The sequence below is a fragment of the Eulemur rufifrons genome, chromosome 16, assembly GCF_041146395.1.
Source record: "Eulemur rufifrons isolate Redbay chromosome 16, OSU_ERuf_1, whole genome shotgun sequence".
In the NCBI taxonomy this organism is placed as follows: Eukaryota; Metazoa; Chordata; class Mammalia; order Primates; family Lemuridae; genus Eulemur; species Eulemur rufifrons.
This window is the reverse complement of record NC_090998.1, coordinates 27,800,486-27,820,064: the sequence shown is the minus strand read 5'-3', so window position 1 is coordinate 27,820,064 and position 19,579 is coordinate 27,800,486. Positions and strand designations below refer to the sequence as shown.

The 19,579-nt window shown below is 38.6% G+C and overlaps 1 protein-coding gene and 1 pseudogene across 2 annotated transcripts in view; both read left to right on the top strand.

The window, feature by feature from the left end:
- DENND5B (DENN domain containing 5B) overlaps positions 1–19,579 on the top strand; it is a 173,466-nt gene that overhangs the window by 95,270 nt on the left and 58,617 nt on the right. For both annotated transcript variants that reach the window (XM_069491735.1, XM_069491734.1), the window contains one exon: positions 15,848–16,035. In XM_069491735.1, coding sequence (XP_069347836.1) covers positions 15,848–16,035 — 188 coding nt within the window. The remainder of the gene's footprint in view (positions 1–15,847; positions 16,036–19,579) is intronic.
- LOC138396712 (peptide chain release factor 1-like, mitochondrial pseudogene) lies at positions 4,820–8,615 on the top strand (annotated as a pseudogene).

Here is a 19,579-nt window from a genome sequence, read left to right as displayed (position 1 = left end):
GTCTAGAAGGGGCAGAGGCTTGGAGTGTAATACTCTCAGGTATTTTGCCCCATCAGAAAAAAAGATTTTTTTTTTTTTTTTGAGACAGAGTCTCACTCTGTTGCCCAGGGTAGAGTGCCGTTGACATCAGCCTAGCTCACAGCAACCTCAAACTCGTGGGCTTAAGCGATCCTCCTGCCTCAGCCTCCTGAGTAGCTGGGACTACAGGCATGCGCCACCATGCCTGGCTAATTTTTTTTTATATATATATTTTTAGTTGTCCAGCTAATTTCTTTCTATTTTTTTAGTAGAGACTGGGTCTCGCTCTTGCTCAAGCTGGTCTCAAACTCCTGAGCTCAAACGATCTGCCTGCCTCGGCCTCCCAGAGTGCTAGGATTACAGGCGTGGGCCACTGCACCTGGCCAGAAAAAGGAATTTTAGATTCTAGACTTAAAAGAGATCTTAAAGGCTATTTAGTTAAATTTCCTAATGTTCTGCCTAGAGAAGCAGTTTGGGTTAGAAAGAATATTGGGGTTTTGTTTTTGTTTTTTTTTAGTTTTTAGAAATGTGGTCTTGCTATATTAACCAAACTGGAGTGTGGTAGCTGTTTACAGGTGTGATCATAGCCTTGAACTCCTGGGCTTAAAGTGATCCTCCTGTCTCAACTTCCCAAGTAGCTGGGACTACAGGCATGCACCGCCTCACCTGGCTTGGAATGTTGGTTTTTGAAGTCATAGCAATCATGATTTCAAATCTTTGCTCTGTCATTTACTAACTGTAACCATGGGCAAGTTACATAAATTTCCTGAGAGTCAGTTTTCTCATCTCTCTAAGGATAACAGTTTCAGAGTCCCCCCTCCGCTGATTCATTGTGAAGGTGAAATAAGAAGACCTGTACAAAATACTTAAGTGTATAATTGGCACTGGCTCAATTATAGCTGATGCCATTGTAGTTACTGTTCATTTTATTAGTTTCATGTAACTCTTTATAAATTATGATTGAGTTGTGAAGGTTCAACAAACACTGCATTTAACCTATAACTTTTTAAAATTAAATAGTCAAGATATTTCTTCCACAGTTGAGAAGCTAATAAATGTTCTTTTATATTGTGTGCCACGCTTTTTTTAGAAGAGAGAAAAAAAACCTTCCATTATCACACTTCCTCTTTTAAATAGCACTTTATGTCTCACTGCTTGTCTGCTCGTGATCTGTTCTGAGCTCTCATCTTTTTTCTCTGTTTGTTGAGAAGTTTTAGTTGATTAATATCTGCTGATTTATTTCAATTTCAAATGAAAAAGAATAAGCATTTATGGACATGAGTATTTTATGGACATCTGAATATTTTTTTGGTAACTTGCTCTTACGCTGAGAAGAACAGTGTAAATCCTGAGATTAAAGAACTTGATTTTAAAAAAAGAAAATTTAAAGCGTCACACACACACACACACACATAGAAGTGCCATACAGTAAGTTTATAACCATTTACTAAAATCACTCTCTGCCAGGAATTGTACTACAAAAATGTATCATACATTTTGAGTCTTTTCCCTACATTTAATCCTCTCAACAGTGAATTAGTATTGTTATATGCTGTATAGGTTTTATCAGGGAGGAAATTGAGGCTCAAGGAAGCTAAGTAATTTGCCCAAGATCATACAGCTAGTAAGTACCACTAAGAATTAGGCTTGGATCAGTCTTTTTCCAGAGTACTTAACCACCATGTCAACTGTATTGGACACTGCATTTAACCTTTCTTTATCTGTCTCAATATTTATTTTTAAATTCTTAACTTGCACAGTAGGTCTGCTGTAAAGGTATCATGCTAAATGATTGTGAAGTATAAAATGAAAGCTCTGTTTAAATGCAGATTTTAACGTTGACAGTGTCTCTCCCATTAGAGAAAGACATTTAAATGAATGAAATGAGTCATTATGTTGATTTGTACTCTGGTGCTCTCCTTCATTCCTCCTGACTCAGTGTTGGCAGGTTTCAATAACATCAGATTCTTCATTTCTTATTCACTGATAAAGCTATGCTATAAATTTAAAAACATTGCAAGTGCTGAACAATTACCGTGAAAACCCAAAGTGAATCAAAGTAGATTCAGTGATGAAAATGTCCTTCTAAACTGATTTGAAATTCTGGTCCACAGCCCATTTAAACAGATTCAGTCTGTTATTTAGAGAATGTGTACATCACAGTCACTTTGCAGTGATAACTGGCTAGAAATTTTAGGTAGAGAATACACCCAGGAGGTAAAGGCTTTTCTAGGACTCCAGATCAGAAAAGAGCACTTTATTCTACAGCCTAGAAATACCTGGAGGAGGACAATGGGAAGATCAGAGTATGACTCTCTTTTCAGAGGAATAGTGGCGGAATAAAAGACAAGGGAATTTAAACACCACTGTCTAACTTTGATACCAATAATTAAAGTCTCAGGAATGTGTTTGGGCACTGCATGACTGTGTGCCTTTGCAGTGCTCCTCTGCCCTCCCTCTTCTGTTCTTTTCCTCCCTCTTGTAAGTTGTGTGTGAATTAACCTAATCAGAAAATGGAAGCTCCTTGAAGTTGGGGGTCTTCTATTCACAAATTGCTAGTCATGCTCAAGCGGACATCATAGTTTATAGGTTATAGAGTTTATAAATCATAAAACCATACCTGATATTTTGATGGCAGAAAGTGGGTTCCCATGACCCAGATCCTAAAAGCAGTAGAATTTGACCAGCTTTGGCCAATATTTTTATAATGTTAGCTTTCCTTTGTGATAAGCAGAATCTTATATTATTTTAAAAATTATTCATGATACTTTTAAAATGGTAAGGTAGACCTTATTTGGGACTGTCGAGATAGTTGTATGGAACCTACCTGACATGAGCATACCTTTAATGGTCCTCATTTCCATTGCCTGTCTACCTGACCATATGGCTAGCCTGTTGGCTTCTGCCCATGAGTCAGTAAAAACCCAAACATAGGAGCTTTTGCCATTGTTCAGTTCTCCCATCACTGCTAGAAAAACAACATGCAAGTCAGCCCACTGAGCTGATCTGTTTTTACCTTCTTCTATTAGAGTGGTGCCTTCCAAACAGGATGTTACCCATTCACCTTGGCACTGCCATCCATAAACCTAACAGTTCTTTGTTGGCCAGTTGAGAGGTTGTTTATAGGGCATTGCCCAAGTGACAATAGAATCTAGTAGCTTCTCACCCAGTTCCAAAGTCAGTCCTAGGGGAAAAGAGGCTCCCTGCTTGTGAGAGTCTCCTCCTTGCATTCCTCTGGTAATAAGACCCAGCATAAGCCATTTCCATTTCATTATGGAATGCTTCTGGCTACTGCCATCTATCTACCATTAGTGTTTTTCTAACATCATCCAAGGGATTAGGGATATTTTGAGTTTCAAGATTATTTTATGTCCTTAAGTCATAGGGACACTTTAAATTAATATCTGATAGCAAGTACTAATTGCCCCTCAAATGGAAATTCTCTAGTCCAGTACCCCAGTAATTGTCACTGGGAGGCACTCACAGGCTTTTGACATAAGCTTAGTCTGTGCTCCACACAGGGCTATTGTACAGAGAATTTGTACCAGCACTCCAGCTTCTGCTCTATACTGTGTAGGCTCCAGCAATCTTACTCATTCCCATTTAGCATGTCCAATTAATTTTGCTAGAAGGGTGGATTTGCATGCTTTCTGTTTTATAGTACTGGGTAGGGGAACTGTTCGCTAGTCAAATATAATAAGATCCATTCCCATAAAACATTTAGATAAAGCCTGTTTAAACATTCCAGGTTCATTCAAACTTCCACCTTAATCGTATCAACCTTAACATTTTTATGTTCTATCATTCCAATTGTAGCCTGTGTGAAGACTTCACCAGCAGATTTTGGTACCACAGTGCATGAGGCTCCTGTGTAAAGGAGTCCCAGAAACTTCTCCACCGTGATCACTGGTGTGTATTGGGTTTTGGGTCCCCAGCAAGGTGTCAAGCCAAGGGACTCTGGCCCTTTTGTCAGCCTTTATCTCTATTAATCTGCCTGACAGTTGTCCCAAGTGATTCCAGGTCATGTTTCTTATTATAATCTTTGCCTTTCTGCAATTTTAAATTTCTCCATATTGGGGAAAATACAGTGGACTTGTTTGGGCCCTTTAATATTAGGAAGCCATCAAGGGGTCCCTGTAAGTCAAACAACCTTTGAGAGTGCTTTATTAAGACCTTTGGGCTGGGCACAGTAACTCGTGCCTATAATCTTAGTAATCCTAGCACTTTGGGAGGATCACTTGAGGCCAGGAATTCAAGACCGGCCTGTACAATATATCAAGACCCCATCTCTAAAAAAAAAAAAAATTTTTTTAATTAGCTGGGCATGGTCACATATGCTTATAGTCCAGCTACTTGGGAGGCTGAGGCAGGATGACGACTTGAGCTCAGGAGTTGGAGGTTAAAGTGAGCTATGATCGCATCACTGCATCCCAGTCTGGGCAACAGAGGGAGGGAGACCCTGTCTCAAAAAAAAATTGTTTTTTGTTCAGTCTCATCAATGTGTGTTTTATTTGCCCCATTTTTTTAATAACCACTAAAAAATTTCCACCCTGCTGAGACAAGTCCCTTGAATCTTCTCTCAGCATCTCCACGTTTTTTTATTAATTAATATAATGTTTTTATTAGCATCTATAAGATGAGAGGAAACAAATTGATAAGGCTTCTCAGACTGTTTGATTTTGCAGCAGTGAAGTTACATTAAGTGCTCATGTAAAAGAAGCCTCTTTAACCACAGCATTTGACCTGGGTAACAGGCATATGCAGTGGGTGAATATCCCAGTTATCATAAAGCCCATCCCACATGGCTTGTGTACAAAGCACATCAGCTGCTTCATCTGGGGTGTTCCATTTGGCATTGATAGGAGGAATCGGGCAGTTTCCCTCTTCGGGGTAAACAGACCTTACAGTAGTTTTTATCTAGTCCTTAAGGCTAGCAGTACCCTTAGAAATAACCTCCTGTGGGCTGGACACAGTGGCTCATGGCTGTAATCCTAGCACTCTGGGAGGATCACTTGAGTTCAGGAGTTCAAGAGCAGCCTGAGCGAGAACAAGACCTCATCTCTACCAAAAATAGGAAAATTAGCCAGGAGTGGTGGCTAGCGCTTGTAGTCCCAGCTACTCGGGAGGCTAAAGTAGGAGGATCCCTTGAACCCAGGTGTTTGAGGTTGCAGTGAGCTGCAATGACGCCACTGCACTCTACCCAGAGTGACAGAGTGGGACTGTCTGGAAAAAAAAAAAAAAAAAGGAAATTGAACCTCCCCTCGCTTCATATTAAGAAAAAAAAGAAAGAAAGAAAAATTTTAAAAAGAAGAAAATACCTCCTGTGTGTCTGGGTCATATACAGCCATCTAGGATTGTTCCATAGTGAGCTGTGGGTCCTGTGTCAACCCAAGCATGTTCTTCCACTCTGCAGCATTTAAAAATAAAGATACTGCCCCTAAATTTGTTATTCTAGTAAAGATTCTTCAGGAAGCTAATGATAGTTATCTACAAAATGAGACAACTTTACACTGCATCCCTGGTTTCTGTAGTTTCTTGGTTTTGCCCTTTCCGTATGTGGACCTACTTTTTGGTGACCAGAGGTCCTAGGAATACTCTTTGTTGTTTCCACATAATTTTTCCCTTTGGAGGTGGCTTTGAGGTTAGTGGTCAAGGTCAGACCAGCTGAAATGTGAGCTTGGTCCAGCATCAAGGGTCTGACCTAGCACTCTCTTTTAATTTCATTTTAGTTCCTACATATAACAATAAGCAAGGGATTTTATATTTTACTTGTTTTTTAATTGGTTTGCATTTCCTTGTGTATCCAGTGAACCAATTCCTAGGGTGTTGGGTCCATCTTTAAATTTCTTTGTAACTTTTACCTTTAGTAACTGATCCCAGCACAGCTGCTGCTCCATACCATGAGTGACCATGTGGCCACCCATGAATCAAAAGTTCCTCATTCCCCACCCTTTTCATCTTTCTTCCCAAACTGTGTTTCCATGAGCCTGAGCCATTATAGCAAATCCCACATTTTCTGGCACCAAGTGAGAAGTGTTTTCTGACTCTTTCCTTCTCAACACCTACCAGTTCTGATACCAACTGGATGCCCAACAGTTCAATTCAATTCTGCCACTACCCAGAGTTAATGTCAGACTCCACAGGTTTAAGAATTAAATCCCACAAAACTTCACTCACTTCTGGTGCCAGCCACAAATGTGATATCCAGACTACCCACATTTCTTCCTGGCTGACTACAAATTCAGGGGTTCCCCAACACACCCCTACCCCTTAGGTTTGTTAAGTTGCTAGAATGTTTCACAGAACTGTTAACTGGTTTACTATTAAGGGTACAACTCAGGAACAGCCAAATGGAAGAGATGTATTATAGAGGCTGTGGGAGTGGGGTGCAGAGCTTCTATGCCTGCTTTGAGTGCACCACTTTCCCAGTACCTCAATGTGTTCAGCAGCCTGGAAGTTCCTCTGTTTATTTCTCTATTTTCTCTAGGAATATTTTTTGTAAGCATTCAATTTATCTGCATACAGTCTCAATAATACTTTTTTTCTTGACCTCTGCTATATCTGTACTTTTGTCCTTCTTTTCATTCCTATTTATTTGTACCTTCTTTCTCTCTTTTTCTTCAATTATTTTTACCCAGAATGTGTCAGTTTTCTTTTTAAAGAACCAGCTTTTACTTTCATTGGTATTATATCTTTGCTTTATTAATGTCTTTTTTTTTTTGTCTTTATTATTCTTTTCTTTCTACTTCCTTTGGGCTCATTAAACCTTTCTCTTTCTCCTCCCACCTTAAGCATTTGAATCCTATGATAGCTGAGCCCACAAGTTTTAATATTTGGTATTTTCATTATCATTCAGATCTAGAAATTTTTAAATGTTGATTTATTTTGGCCATTTGTCTTGCTTTTCTCCCTCTCTTTTTTCCTTTTTCTGCATTTATTGAAAATTTTTTCTCATTGTAGTCTTTTCAGTTAGTTTAGATGTTATATGCTCTGTTTCTCTTTCTTAATGGTAAATTTTGAGATTTTAACATGAACACTTAGTCCTTTTTTTTCTTTTTTTTTGGAGAAGGAAAGAGAAGTTTATTACTTTGCCGGCAAAGGAGGAGGATGGAGACTCCTGTCTGAAATGCTGTCATCCTAATAATAAGCAGAAATACAGAGCTTTTAAAGGGAGGCCATTCAGACAATTGGTGTTCAACTACAGTTGATGATTCTGATCTGTCCCATCTCCAGGAAAGAAAACACTTAGTCTTATGTTAATAAAAATCTTTAAAATACAAACATTATAAAATGCTTTAACTCCAGTCACCCCTGTTATGGCTTACTTGTTATGGTTGTTCAGAATTTTAATAATCTCTCAACTTAGACATTTTTATTTTATATGCTTGGTTTTATTTAAATTTACCCACAGTTACCATTTTTTGAAAGTTCACATTTCATTTCATATCTTAGATATTTCTTCTTGAATCAGTCTCCTTCTTCCTAAAGTGTACCCTTAGAAGTTCCTTTCCTGAGGTGGATTTCTCTATTAGATTTTGTTCATCTGAAAATGTTTTTATTTTGAACAATAGTTTCATTGGATGTTAAATTATAAATTAAAAGTTTTTTTCTCTGTTAGTACTCAAAGGGTAATATCCTTCTATTTTCTGGTGTCCAGTGTGGCTATTGAGAAGTCAGCTATCATGATCACTCTTGTCATTCATTGGCCAGAAATCTGTATTTTGACTCTGGTTATAAGTAAGATTTTCTGTCTGTCTTTGGTGGTCCTTTATTTTGACTGTGTTTTGTCTGAACAAGGCTTTCTTTATTTGTCCTGCTTCTGATTCATTGTGTTTCCTGAAATCTAAGAGTTAATGTACTTTACCAATTTTGGGAAAATCTCGGCTATCTTTCTTAACATTGCTTCCAGTGGTCCCAACTTCTCTGGGACTCTGCTTAGTGTCTCTGGGCCTGCTGGGCTGTCTGCCCAGCCCTCTGGCCCTGAAGGTGTGGTAGCCCACTCCTGGAGGAGCTGTTTGCCCAAGGTGGGCCCTTGTGGACCTTATGCCAGGCCGGGTCTGAAGCCAGTTGTAGTTCAGGAGGCCTGAGCTGGTAATGGTGGCCAAACTACTGAGTGAGAAGAAGCAGGGGCTGCAGGAGACTGAGCAGTTACAGAATGGTGAGAATGAAGATTTAAGGAAATTTGCAGAGAGTGAAATAACTTTGTGTCAAAAAGAAACAACTCAGTTGAAGCATCAGATTATTTTACTTTTGGTTCCCTCAGAAGAAATGGATGAAAACAGTTTGATCCTAGAGGTGGCCTTAGACGTGCATCTGCCAGCATTGGGGGTTCAGAAGGCTATAAGCACATGAAATTGGAAGGAGGTGTGCACAGGGTACAAATAGTGCCAAGGACAGAGAAGCAAGGCAGCATCCATCCTAGAACCATGACTGCAGCAATATTATCCCAGCCTACTGAGATTAATCCAGTGAATAATCCTAGAGATTTGGGAATTGACACTAAGTGAGCCCGTGGAGCCAGGGGACAGCATATAAATACCATGGACAGTGCTGTCTGGATAAATTCATCTTTCAGCAGGAAGAAGAGAAAGGATTAGAAGGAAAAGGAGCATTCCTGATAATAAATAAAGATTTTTCTATTAAAACATTAATTCTCATAACACTCTAAATCAATATTGCTTCCATCCATTTTTTTCTTTTTTTATCCTTCTGAAACTCTAATTAAACATGTTAATCTTTCTTGCTCAATCTTCCATGCCACTTAACCTCTTTTTCTATCTCATTATCTGTGTACTGCATTCTGAGTGATTTTTCCACTTCTGTCTCCCAGTTTATTCTCTTTTTACCTGTGTTTAATCTGTCATTAGCCTTTTCTTTGGCGTTTTTGATCACAATAAAGTTTATTACAAAAACAGACAAGCACATATAGGTTGGCTGACTCTGGTGACATGGTGTGGCAGCTTCACATTGGTGTCATACTCACAGAGGGCAGGGGTCAAGTCCCCCATAATTAGAGTACTTACAGTCTTTGCTCTTGCCTCAGGAGGTGCCAGAGGCTGTGGCCTTCATTTTGTGGTGCTGTGGGGCATTGTTGGCAATATGTCAGATGAATTTCTATGCAGCTAGGGAGATGAGCCAAATTATGCATGGATCTGAGACCTCAAAGCCAGCATGGTTCAGGTAATAACCAGGCACTGCATCCAGGATCATAGGTGTGTAATCATCCTACTGCACCAGGAAGTCCACCAGAGGTCTACCAGACACCACCAGCTTCACATCTCCTTTGGCAGTGTTTGGCAGGGCATAAACCTTGCTAGACACGGTGCCTGTCCTAAGCCACCATGGTTCCCATGCCACCAACCACAGCTCCAGACCTGGACCCCTCTGCTGATAGTATTCTCCCTGGTGGTGCTGGTGGATAATGTGGCAGGGGCTGAAACTTGGTGTCTTTGCCAGAGCCCCTGTTAGGTAAATCTTTGACAGTATAATTCATTGTATGACATAGTCGAGTGTAATTTTTTTAATGTCTGAAAAGTTGTATTTTACATGCCTTAGATGTTAACATATTAATTTCTCAACACATTTATTGGCCACTCACCGTGTGGTAGGCCCTATGTTGAATGTTAAAAATATTGGGTTAAAAATACAGCCATTGCTCTCTAGGAAGTGATGGTTTATTAGGGAAAAGAGACACGCAAACAGATAATTATAATAGAATTGAAATGGTTTTCATGAGATGAATAATTGCTGTAATGGAAATAAAGATAGGATACTATTGAAGCATGTGGATGGGACTCTAGTGATGATAAGTGTTAGGGAAGGCTTTCCAGAGAACAGTTGCCTGAGGAGTAAGTGGAACTTAGCTAGGCAGTGTAAGGGAAAGGGACATGTGAAAACGTATCCCATTCAGTACAAGAACTGCAAGCAGTGATGTGACTGTAGATGGGGTGGTGATAAGGAATGAGGCAGACAAGGGCCGAATTATGAGGAGCCTTGTATGCCCCACTGAAACTTGTCTTAATATTTAAATAATTCTGTGACACATTCATCACTTTGAGTATCAATGGAAAAAAAAAAGAGTTTCCCAAAATACTTAAATTTTTTTTAAAACATACTTACAGAAGAAAACTTTACCTTTTATTTCTTGGTTCAATTAGAAAGAATTGTCTTGTTTCTGCTAAGTAATTTCATTATTAAAAAGTGTGATATTTCAACCAGTCTTGAAGAGAATATATAACTGGAAGAAAAGGTGTGGAACACCCACAACAAATGGGTGGAATTATGGTAAAGGAAAAATAAACCATGTACAGCAAACAGTCTTTCAGTGTCTAGTAGAAGAGGGAAAAATGTGTAATTTTTTTTTTCATTTCCCACAGTGGTGTTTTCCATGACCAAAGCAAGAAAATAGCCCAAGTAGAAAGTTTTGTATTTTCTACGAGATTGAACATTTTCCCCACCCACAGTAAAGAAAGTAGCCAATCTGCTAGGGATTTGATTTGACTGCTTAAAACCCTGTGCCTTTCAGCCTAGGTCCAATCAAGAGGCAGAGAAACCACAGTAATTTAAACAGAGCAATGTAATATGAAATGTTACTAAGCTGTAATAGAAGAGTAACTATAAAGACATAAAGAAAATGCTGAAGGATAGTCAAGAAAGGATGAACTTGGAAGAGGGGATCTATTTCCCAAGGCTGGGATTCACACCTCATTGAAGAAATTGTGGTTGCAAAGTATGGAGATCAGTGAGTTATGTGGGTGAGAGCTGGTCCTCGGTCACCAGCAGCAAGCAGAAAACAAACCTCTGAGGCACAAGTGAGCTTCAGCTAGTGAGTGGGCCCGCAGAAGTCAGGGCACCGCTGTATGAGTCCGAATGCACAGTGTCTGTGTTGAGAGGGCTATGGGAAGGTGGACATTGGGCTACTTTGCTGAGGGACGGTTGACTCTGGGCATGTGGCTGGGGCAGTGTACCACTGGATGTTCTCACATATCCCCGCCACTGATCAACAGTGTAACAGTAGCACAAACAAGCAGAACACCAGGCTGCTGCACACTGGAACCAGGAAGAGAAGCCCTCTCTCCTGCAGTGTCTCTTGATTGCCCTCTCCTGGCAAAGCTTAACATTGTGCTCACTGTAAAAGAAAATACACTGAGTGGATTTGGAGCTGAGTGGCAATACCTAGCACAGGATTTGGCTGCTTAAAACCCTGAGCCTTTCACCTGTGTCTGACTTATAATTGAGAAAGAAAAAAGCAGACCCTGATGTGTAGGAACTGATCTGGCTCTCATAGAATAATGTTACTGTTACTGCAGATTGATCTGATGTTTGCAACTAAGCCATGTTCTCTCATAGGATATAACATCACAAGAACATCAAGCAAGATCACTGTGCAACCCACGAAAATCCAAACCTCCTCTCCTCTCATGAAATTAGTAACTGCTACTTCCTAACCAATTACAGCTTTATTCCCACTTTAGTCTACCCTCCCTATAAATCAGATTTACTGAGATACTCAGTCATAGAATTGCCTTGATTTCTGACAGCTCCCAATCCAAAGCAAGTCTTCATTTACTTAGACTTCCTAAAATTATCCATCCAAAGCCCAAATCCTGTAGTAGTTTCTTTCTTCACTGAAACATGTTACAGTTCCCCAAAGTGTGCTCTCTCCCTCTCTGCAATGAGTAATATACCCAACCAGTTAAGTATAGGTGTGCTCCTAGGGTTTTTTGACTGAAGGGGATTGACAGAATAAATGATTAATATTTATTAACCAAGTGAATCTTCTCCTTTTCCTTAAAAAAAAATTATTCCTAAGTAAGGCATTTCAAAGTTCAAGGTGGGCAAGGGATTAGAGAAAGAATATACCTCTACATTAAATTATTTAAGGGCTATTAAGTAGTTACTGTTGTCTCATTTAATGTTGTAAAAAAGATAATTCTATTTAAAAAACTATATTTTAATTTTAGCATTTTTGTGGGTTTTTTTTTTTTTTTTTTTTTTTTAAGAAGCTAGCTGAATTAGAAATGTTTACTTCTTTTTAGGAAGTGATTGTCTTAGAAAACTAATCTTTAATTAACAGTACCTCTCCCCCAAAACCCTGATAATAGTTTATGGAACTATTTTTGTGACAATAAAACTCCATAAAAACCCATAGTAAAACTAATAACAATTTTCAAAAGTTAGCAAATACAGACAGGAGCAGTCAAGTTATCTTTGTAATAGCTCACCTGCAGAGGACATACTGTACATTTTTAATATGATCAAATCACAAAATATTTAAATGAAGTCAATATGAAGTTATATTTTTTCTTCTCAGTTTTCAGTAGACTCTGTTCTCAAACTTCAGGAGTGACATGTGGAATACATCTTCCTGGTGGAACAACACTGAATTTTTTCATTCTTTGGTCACTTCCAGAAAGCTGTGGAAGCTTCCTGAGCATCTTTTCCTACCCTGAAGGGCCTTGGGACATCTGTAATATATTTTATTGTTAAGATCATTACTTTTTTAGTTGGGTGTACCTGTTGTCCCAGCTACTCAGAAGGCCAAGGCAGGAGGATCACCTAAGCCCAGGAATTCCAGGCTGTAATAGACCATGATTGAACCTGTGAACAGGAACCGCACTCTAACCTGGGCAACATACAGTGGATCCTGTTTCTAAAAAAAAAAAAATTTACATTTTAATATGGAAGGCCTAAAATGTTAAAATGTGATTTTCATTTCTAAGAGTTCTAATCCCTATAAGGTCTACTAATGCATAGTTAGAATGAGTCACTTGGTAACAATTCTCTGCATGATGAATAATAACCATGGCTTAGTGAATGGATATTTGGATTTTTCTTATAATGTGCCTGGGCATGCACATAATTAACTGAATATATTCATATAGGGATTCATATAGACTCTCCCAAGAAATGTAATTTTTCAGTGAACAGTTTCTTGTTTGAGTAGTTACGATTTTCTCCTACTGAAAAATTAGTGGTTCTTTAATCTCATTAGATAAAAATCTAAGCATGTCTATTTAAGTTATGGATATCCAACAAAATTATATATTCTTATCCTACTAATTCATTTATTTATTCAAAAATATTATTTGAGCCTTTATTATATGCCAGATACTATGCCAAATACTGAGGTTACAAAAATAAAAAAGACCTCAATCCTTGGTTGAAATGGAGGGCACAGAGTAGACTCTAAGGACACTTTGGATTTGGTCTTTTTATAGTTAGTTATCAGTCTGTCTTCCTACTCTTGATTTTTTTGTTTGTTTGTTTGTATTTTGTTAGAATTCTGTTGAACATTAGAGGAGAACAATGTAACATTTAGTAACATCAGTAAATTTTAGTCAGCCCTGGCTATTAACTAGGCCCTGTGCTTTATGGGCAAAATCAGAGAAAATGGATACCACTCTGCCCTGAGGGAACCCACAGTGGAGGAGAGACAGTACCATGGGCCGAGTGCCGTGATGGAATCGTGTGATAGTGCAGAACGGCAGTTCTGACAAGAGCCCAGTTACTAGGAGCCATCCAACAGACTCCAGAGGTTTCAGTCAGGTTCCTGTGCCCACCCCAATCCCTGTGATAAAAGACCCTCATATCCTACAGTTCATACATCTCTGCCTGATACTAGGAGAATTGTAGGTAACTGATTATCTGATCTCCTTCGACTGCTACCCACTCTCCGCCACAGAGAGTAACAGTTGTCTCAGCCCAGCTTCTGTGGGTCTCAGCTGAAGCTCTGTGTGTGTGTGTCCCCACCCCAGGCAACCAGGTCAGCTCTTTGTGCTCATATCACTGACCCCCTACCCTTCAGGCCACCTGGTATTTGTTTTAGAAGTTTCCTGTAAACAATTTTTCGCCTAAAATTTGAGCCTTAATAGTGAAATAAGGAAAATTTTAAGTACACTTGGGCTGTGGATAGCTGATGATTCATTACCAGAATCCCATTAGAAAGTATTAAAGGCATTTAAAAATTATAGGCTGGGAGCAGTGGCTCATGCCTGTAATAGCACTCTGGGAGGCTGAGGCAGGAGGATCGTTTGAGTTCAGGAGTTTGAGACCAGCCTGAGCGAGAGTGAGACCCCATCTCTACTAAAAATAGAAAGAAATTAGCTGGGCAACTAAAAATATATAGAAAAAATTAGCCGGGCATGGTGGTGCATGCCTGTAATTCCAGCTACTCAGGAGGCTGAGGCAGGAGGATTGCTTGAGCCCAGTAGTTTGAGGTTGCTGTGAGCTAGGCTGATGCCACGGCACTCTAGGCTGGACAACAGAGTAAGACCCTGTCTCAACAACAAAAAAAAATTATAAAATGAGGCTGGGTGTGGTGGCTCATACCTGTAATCTCAGCACTTTGGGAGGCCAAGGTGGGAGGATCTTGAGCCCAGGAGTTCAAAACCAACCTGGACAACATAGCAAGATCCCATCTCTACAAAAAAAAAAATACAAAAATTAGCTGGACATGGTGGCCTACACCTGTAGTCCCAGCTACTTGGAAGGCTGAGGCAGGAGGATTGTTTGAGCCCAGGAATTTGAGGTTACAGTGAGCTATGACTGGACCACTGTATTCCAGCCTAGGTGACAGAGTGAGACCCTGTCTCAATAAATAAATAAATAACAAAATGACACAAAAAATTTTAAATGGAAAACATTCTTTTTGTGCTTATTCAAGTGTTCTTTCAGTTGATGTAAACCAAGTAACATCTGATCATTTTCCTTAAACTTTTTAAAAATATTCCCCCAAAGTCTTCCTCAGATTTTACTGTATTTGTACACAATGAATTCTGTAAACAGATTATTACAAGCCTATAATCCCTTATCTTCAATTCTCAAATCCAAAAAATACTGAAAATCAAATCTGTTTTTGTAATTCATTCGTCAATGAAACTAGACCTGAACCAAGGTGACCCTATTCATATTCTTTGATTATCTGTCCTACAGAGACACTCAAATGGTTTGCTATAGAAATATTAATGTATTTGATTATAGGGTACTGCTCTAGACAGTTCATACATGTGGTATATGTACCATATTACTTTTCTAAATTAAAAAATCTGAATTCTAAAAGCATGGCTGCCTCCAAAGGTTTAAATAAGGATTGTTAAAAAAAAAAAAAGGATTGTAGACATATGTAAGTATTAACATAAAGCATCCATGGCAGAATTATTTAAAAGACCACTTTAATGTTGTAGATAGTTTTTAGTTTTGATAAATTAGTTCATGTAAATAAAACACAATGAAAAAAACAATCTTTAATTTTCCGGTAACTCACTTTATCCCTAGATGTGATAGTTCTGCAGTTAGGGGTTACATATAGGAAGTATGACTGTGAATGCATATGTTTGATTTCTTGTACCCACAAAATGAGGGCTAAAATAAATATAGTCAGCTAACCAAAGGCTATAGCCATGATCATATATACTGTACAAGAAAAAAAGCCTCTGAATTGGAGATTTTATAAGTGTGCATGTATATAAAACTGATCAATAGCAATACACTGTATCTTGCACATTTTCGATGGGATAAGTGCCAAGAGCAACTTTATTAGTTCTTTATTCCTCCATACTTTAAGGGAATGTAAATTCACGTACCAGTGATTTTAAGAAGTGAAGAGTGTGATGATGTTTCCCACCTACCCACAGCCCCTTAAAACCATTCAAATGAAACTATTTAAGTCTCTAATTATGGTAGAATAGAACTGACCTATTTTCTGCATGATCATAAACATTTATTTTTAACACAAAACTTTTTTTCCTTGAAATTGATATTTTCAAGCTTATTGTAGTGATTGTTTTTACTTGGACTCTTCCCCTCCGTTTTTCCTTGTTCTGTGCAGATTATCAACGCCTGATGACTGTGGCGGAAGGCATCACCACACTTTTGTTCCCATTTCAATGGCAGCATGTTTATGTACCCATCCTCCCTGCTTCTCTGCTACATTTTCTTGATGCTCCTGTCCCTTATCTGATGGGCCTTCAGTCAAAAGAAGGAACTGACCGTTCTAAACTAGAACTTCCTCAAGAGGTAAAACTTAAAACGAATGATGAAGCATTTGCTGTTTGTTGATTTAGGTCAAGGCTACTTTTGTTAGATAGCATTGTCTTTGTCCAACTTGTGTCTCTTTGACTCCCCTCACTCCCCCAAGTAGAGAGCCTGGGCCAAAGAACGCTGAGTGTGACTCCTAATGGTCACTACCACATAGTCATTAATGAAACATTGTTCAAAACAGGACAATGGCAGATTTTCACAACTATACGTTTGTAAAGATGGAATAATAGTAGCATGATCTTTGCTTTATTATTGTAATAACATTTCATTTCTTTTCATCATGTTATAAATTTTGTTTTTAAGTAGTACAGCTCATTTTTTAACATCCTTTAAAATCATTATATTAATTGAGGTGAATTTGATTTTTGACTTCTATCAAATGAAAAGCAACATCTTTCAACAAGCTAGTTATAATGGAAAATATCAAATACTTTAGTATTCTGTGTTTTCAGACATAAGGCCAGTTATCAACCTGTTCTAAATATCAACTTGACTTGGTGGTTGAGATGAAAATTCTAACCCCTTGCTTTTATGACTCCTTAAGGTTACTATACTTTTGGTGTCTTGTATTTTCGAATGTTATTTAGGAAGAAAATAAACAAGAGTTTTTGAAAACATTTTGAATGTAATTTTTATATTTATGTATGTATGTACGAATGAGGTGGGGTCTCATTTGCCTGGGCCAGAGTGCAGTGGCGGGATCATAGCTTACTGCAATCTCTAATACCTGGGCTCAAGCAATCCTCCTGCCTCAGTCTCCTGTGTTGCTGGAACTATAGGCATGTGCCACCATGCCCAGATAATTTTCCTAGTTTTTTTGTAGAGATGAGTCTCACTGTTGTTCAGGCTGATCTTAAACTCCTGGCTTCAAGCAATCCTCCCATCTCGGCCTCCCAAAGTACTAGGATTACAGGTGTGAGTCACCACACCTGGCCTCTAATTTTTAACTATTTTTAATGGTACTCAGAATTAGAATATAAAAGCCTTCGAAATGAAATATTGATGAGAGTGCTACGGCCTATTAAAAAAACCTAAAATGGTTAATTATATTATATTACTAGATATTAGCACTTTTCTTAATAAAATTTCTCATGCTGAGCTTCACTCTTTTTTTTTTTTTTTTTTGTCACCTGGGCTAGAGTGCAGTGGCATCATGATAGTTCACTGCAACCTCAAACTCCTGGGCTCAAGCAATCCTCCTGCAGCCTCCCGAGTAGCTGGGACTACAGCTACTGGCTAACTTTTCTATTATTTTGTAGAGATGGGGTCTCGCCATGTTGCTATGTTGCTGAGTCTGGTCTCAAACTGGCCTCAAGCAGTTGTCCTACCATAGCCTCCCAAAGCGGTAGGATTATAGGTGTAAGCCACGGTGACCAGCCCCTGAGCTTCACTTTTATTTGTTCTTATTTCCCATAGAGATTCTCATTTTAATAAGTGTATTTAAAATAACACACTAAGCCACGGTCATTTTTACCAGGTAATGATTTCTGTCTGTAATCATCTATTGCTTACTTCTAATGACTGTTTCCCCAACAAAATTAACATTTTTGTTTAGGAAAAAATAGCTAGATACAGATCATATAAAATATACATGCAAGCTGATGTGTTCTTTTTGGGCATATGCATGTTTTCTGCATTTTCCTCCCTATTTTACCTCTTTATTCTTTGAATTTTCTTCTTTTCTCTTTTATTAAATTGATCTAGTATTTTATTGGCTCAAAGAAGTAAATCCTTTAACTCTCCAAGGAAAAAGAAGTAGACTAGACAAATCCATTTTGTTTTGAAAGCTTAAACAATGACATGTTTTAGTTTCTTGTTGAATATGTTATCTATTTTTTGTGTTAATCAAGTGATATAAAATAGTTCATTTAGATGTATGACTATTGTCTTTCCATTTTTGCATAAGTATTATAATGTTGAGAAATTCTTAAATGCCACCTTGAAATATATGTATTTAGGAAATTTTTCTGTCTCTGTGTATATCCTCTAATTCTAAAGATAAACTTAAGGATTCTAAAAGCTCTTGCAGTAATGTCTGTGATTTTTCTGATTTTTTTCAGTGATGAGTTCAGCACTGCACTGTTTAATAAATACACATACTCTTCTATTTATAGAGTAGAATATGAACTAACCTGAATCGGCTGTGAAAAAATAGCACTGCCTCTGTGTAAAAACTATAAATTAGTGCATCGTTGTTTTAGAAGAAAAGGGAAACAGTATAACACTTCACTCTGGTATCATTTTATAATGAGATGAAATAATCTGCTTCATGTCATTTTTTGGAGGAAGTGGATATGAAAAGCATTTAAGGCCGGGCGGGTTGCTTATGCCTGTAATCCTAGCACTCTGGAAGGCCGAGGCGGGAGGATCGCTCGAGGTCAGGAGTTCGAGAACAGTCTGAGCAAGAGCGAGACCCCGTCTCTACTAAAAAATAGAAAGAAATTAACCAGACAACTAAAACTATATAGAAAAAATTAGCGGGCATGGTGGCGCATGCCTGTAGTCCCAGCTACTTGGGAGTCTGAGGCAGTAGGATTGCTTGAGCCCAGGAGTTTGAGGTTGCTGTGAGCTAGGCTGACGCCACGGCACTCTAGCCCAGGGAACAGAATGAGACTCTGTCTCAAAAGAAAAAAAAACATTTAAAAAAATGGCTTAGGCCGGGCGCGGTGGCTCACGCCTGTAATCCTAGCACTCTGGGAGGCCGAGGTGGGCGGATCGTTTGAGCTCAGGAGTTCGAGACCAGCCTGAGCAAGAGCGAGACCCCATCTCTACTAAAAATAGAAAGAAATTATATGGACAGCTAAAAATATATATAGAAAAAATTAGCCGGGCATGGTGGCGCATGCCTGTAGTCCCAGCTACTCGGGAGGCTGAGACAGGAGAATCGCTTGAGCTGAGGAGTCTGAGGTTGCTGTGAGCTAGGCTGATGCCACGGCACTCACTCTAGCCTGGGCAACAAAGTGAGACTCTGTCTCAAAAAAAAAAAAAAAAAAAAAAAAAATGGCTTAAATGTACTCACTCGTAATATACTTCCCTTTCTCTTTCCTTGAAAACTGTAAAATAAAATAATGGCTAAAAATAGTGACAAGTCTTCTAAAAATAATTATGAAAATGACAAGTTTGTGAAACGATTATTTTAAGAAGGTATGATTTTGGTTGTTACAGACAGCTAATGTAACTACATAGACTTATAATTAACCACCCACTCACTATCCCCATGATTCCAAAATGATAAAGCCACGAGTAGCCATTTGTAATGCTGCTTTTTAGGGAGTGGATTAGTAAGAATGAGGGTGGCAGGACATGGCACTGAAGAATAATTGCATAGAGTGGTACCTCACTTGCTACGATTCTTACTCATCTGTACAGGAGTGGACAAAAAAGAGAAAAACTGAAACAGAACTGCTTTTGCCACTTTTTGTCATATCTTGCCCTGCAATTCTGAGGGAATAGTTTAAATGTTCTCCTCTGGCTTACCCTCACACTGGCATAACTTAAGACACTAGATCATCACTGAACA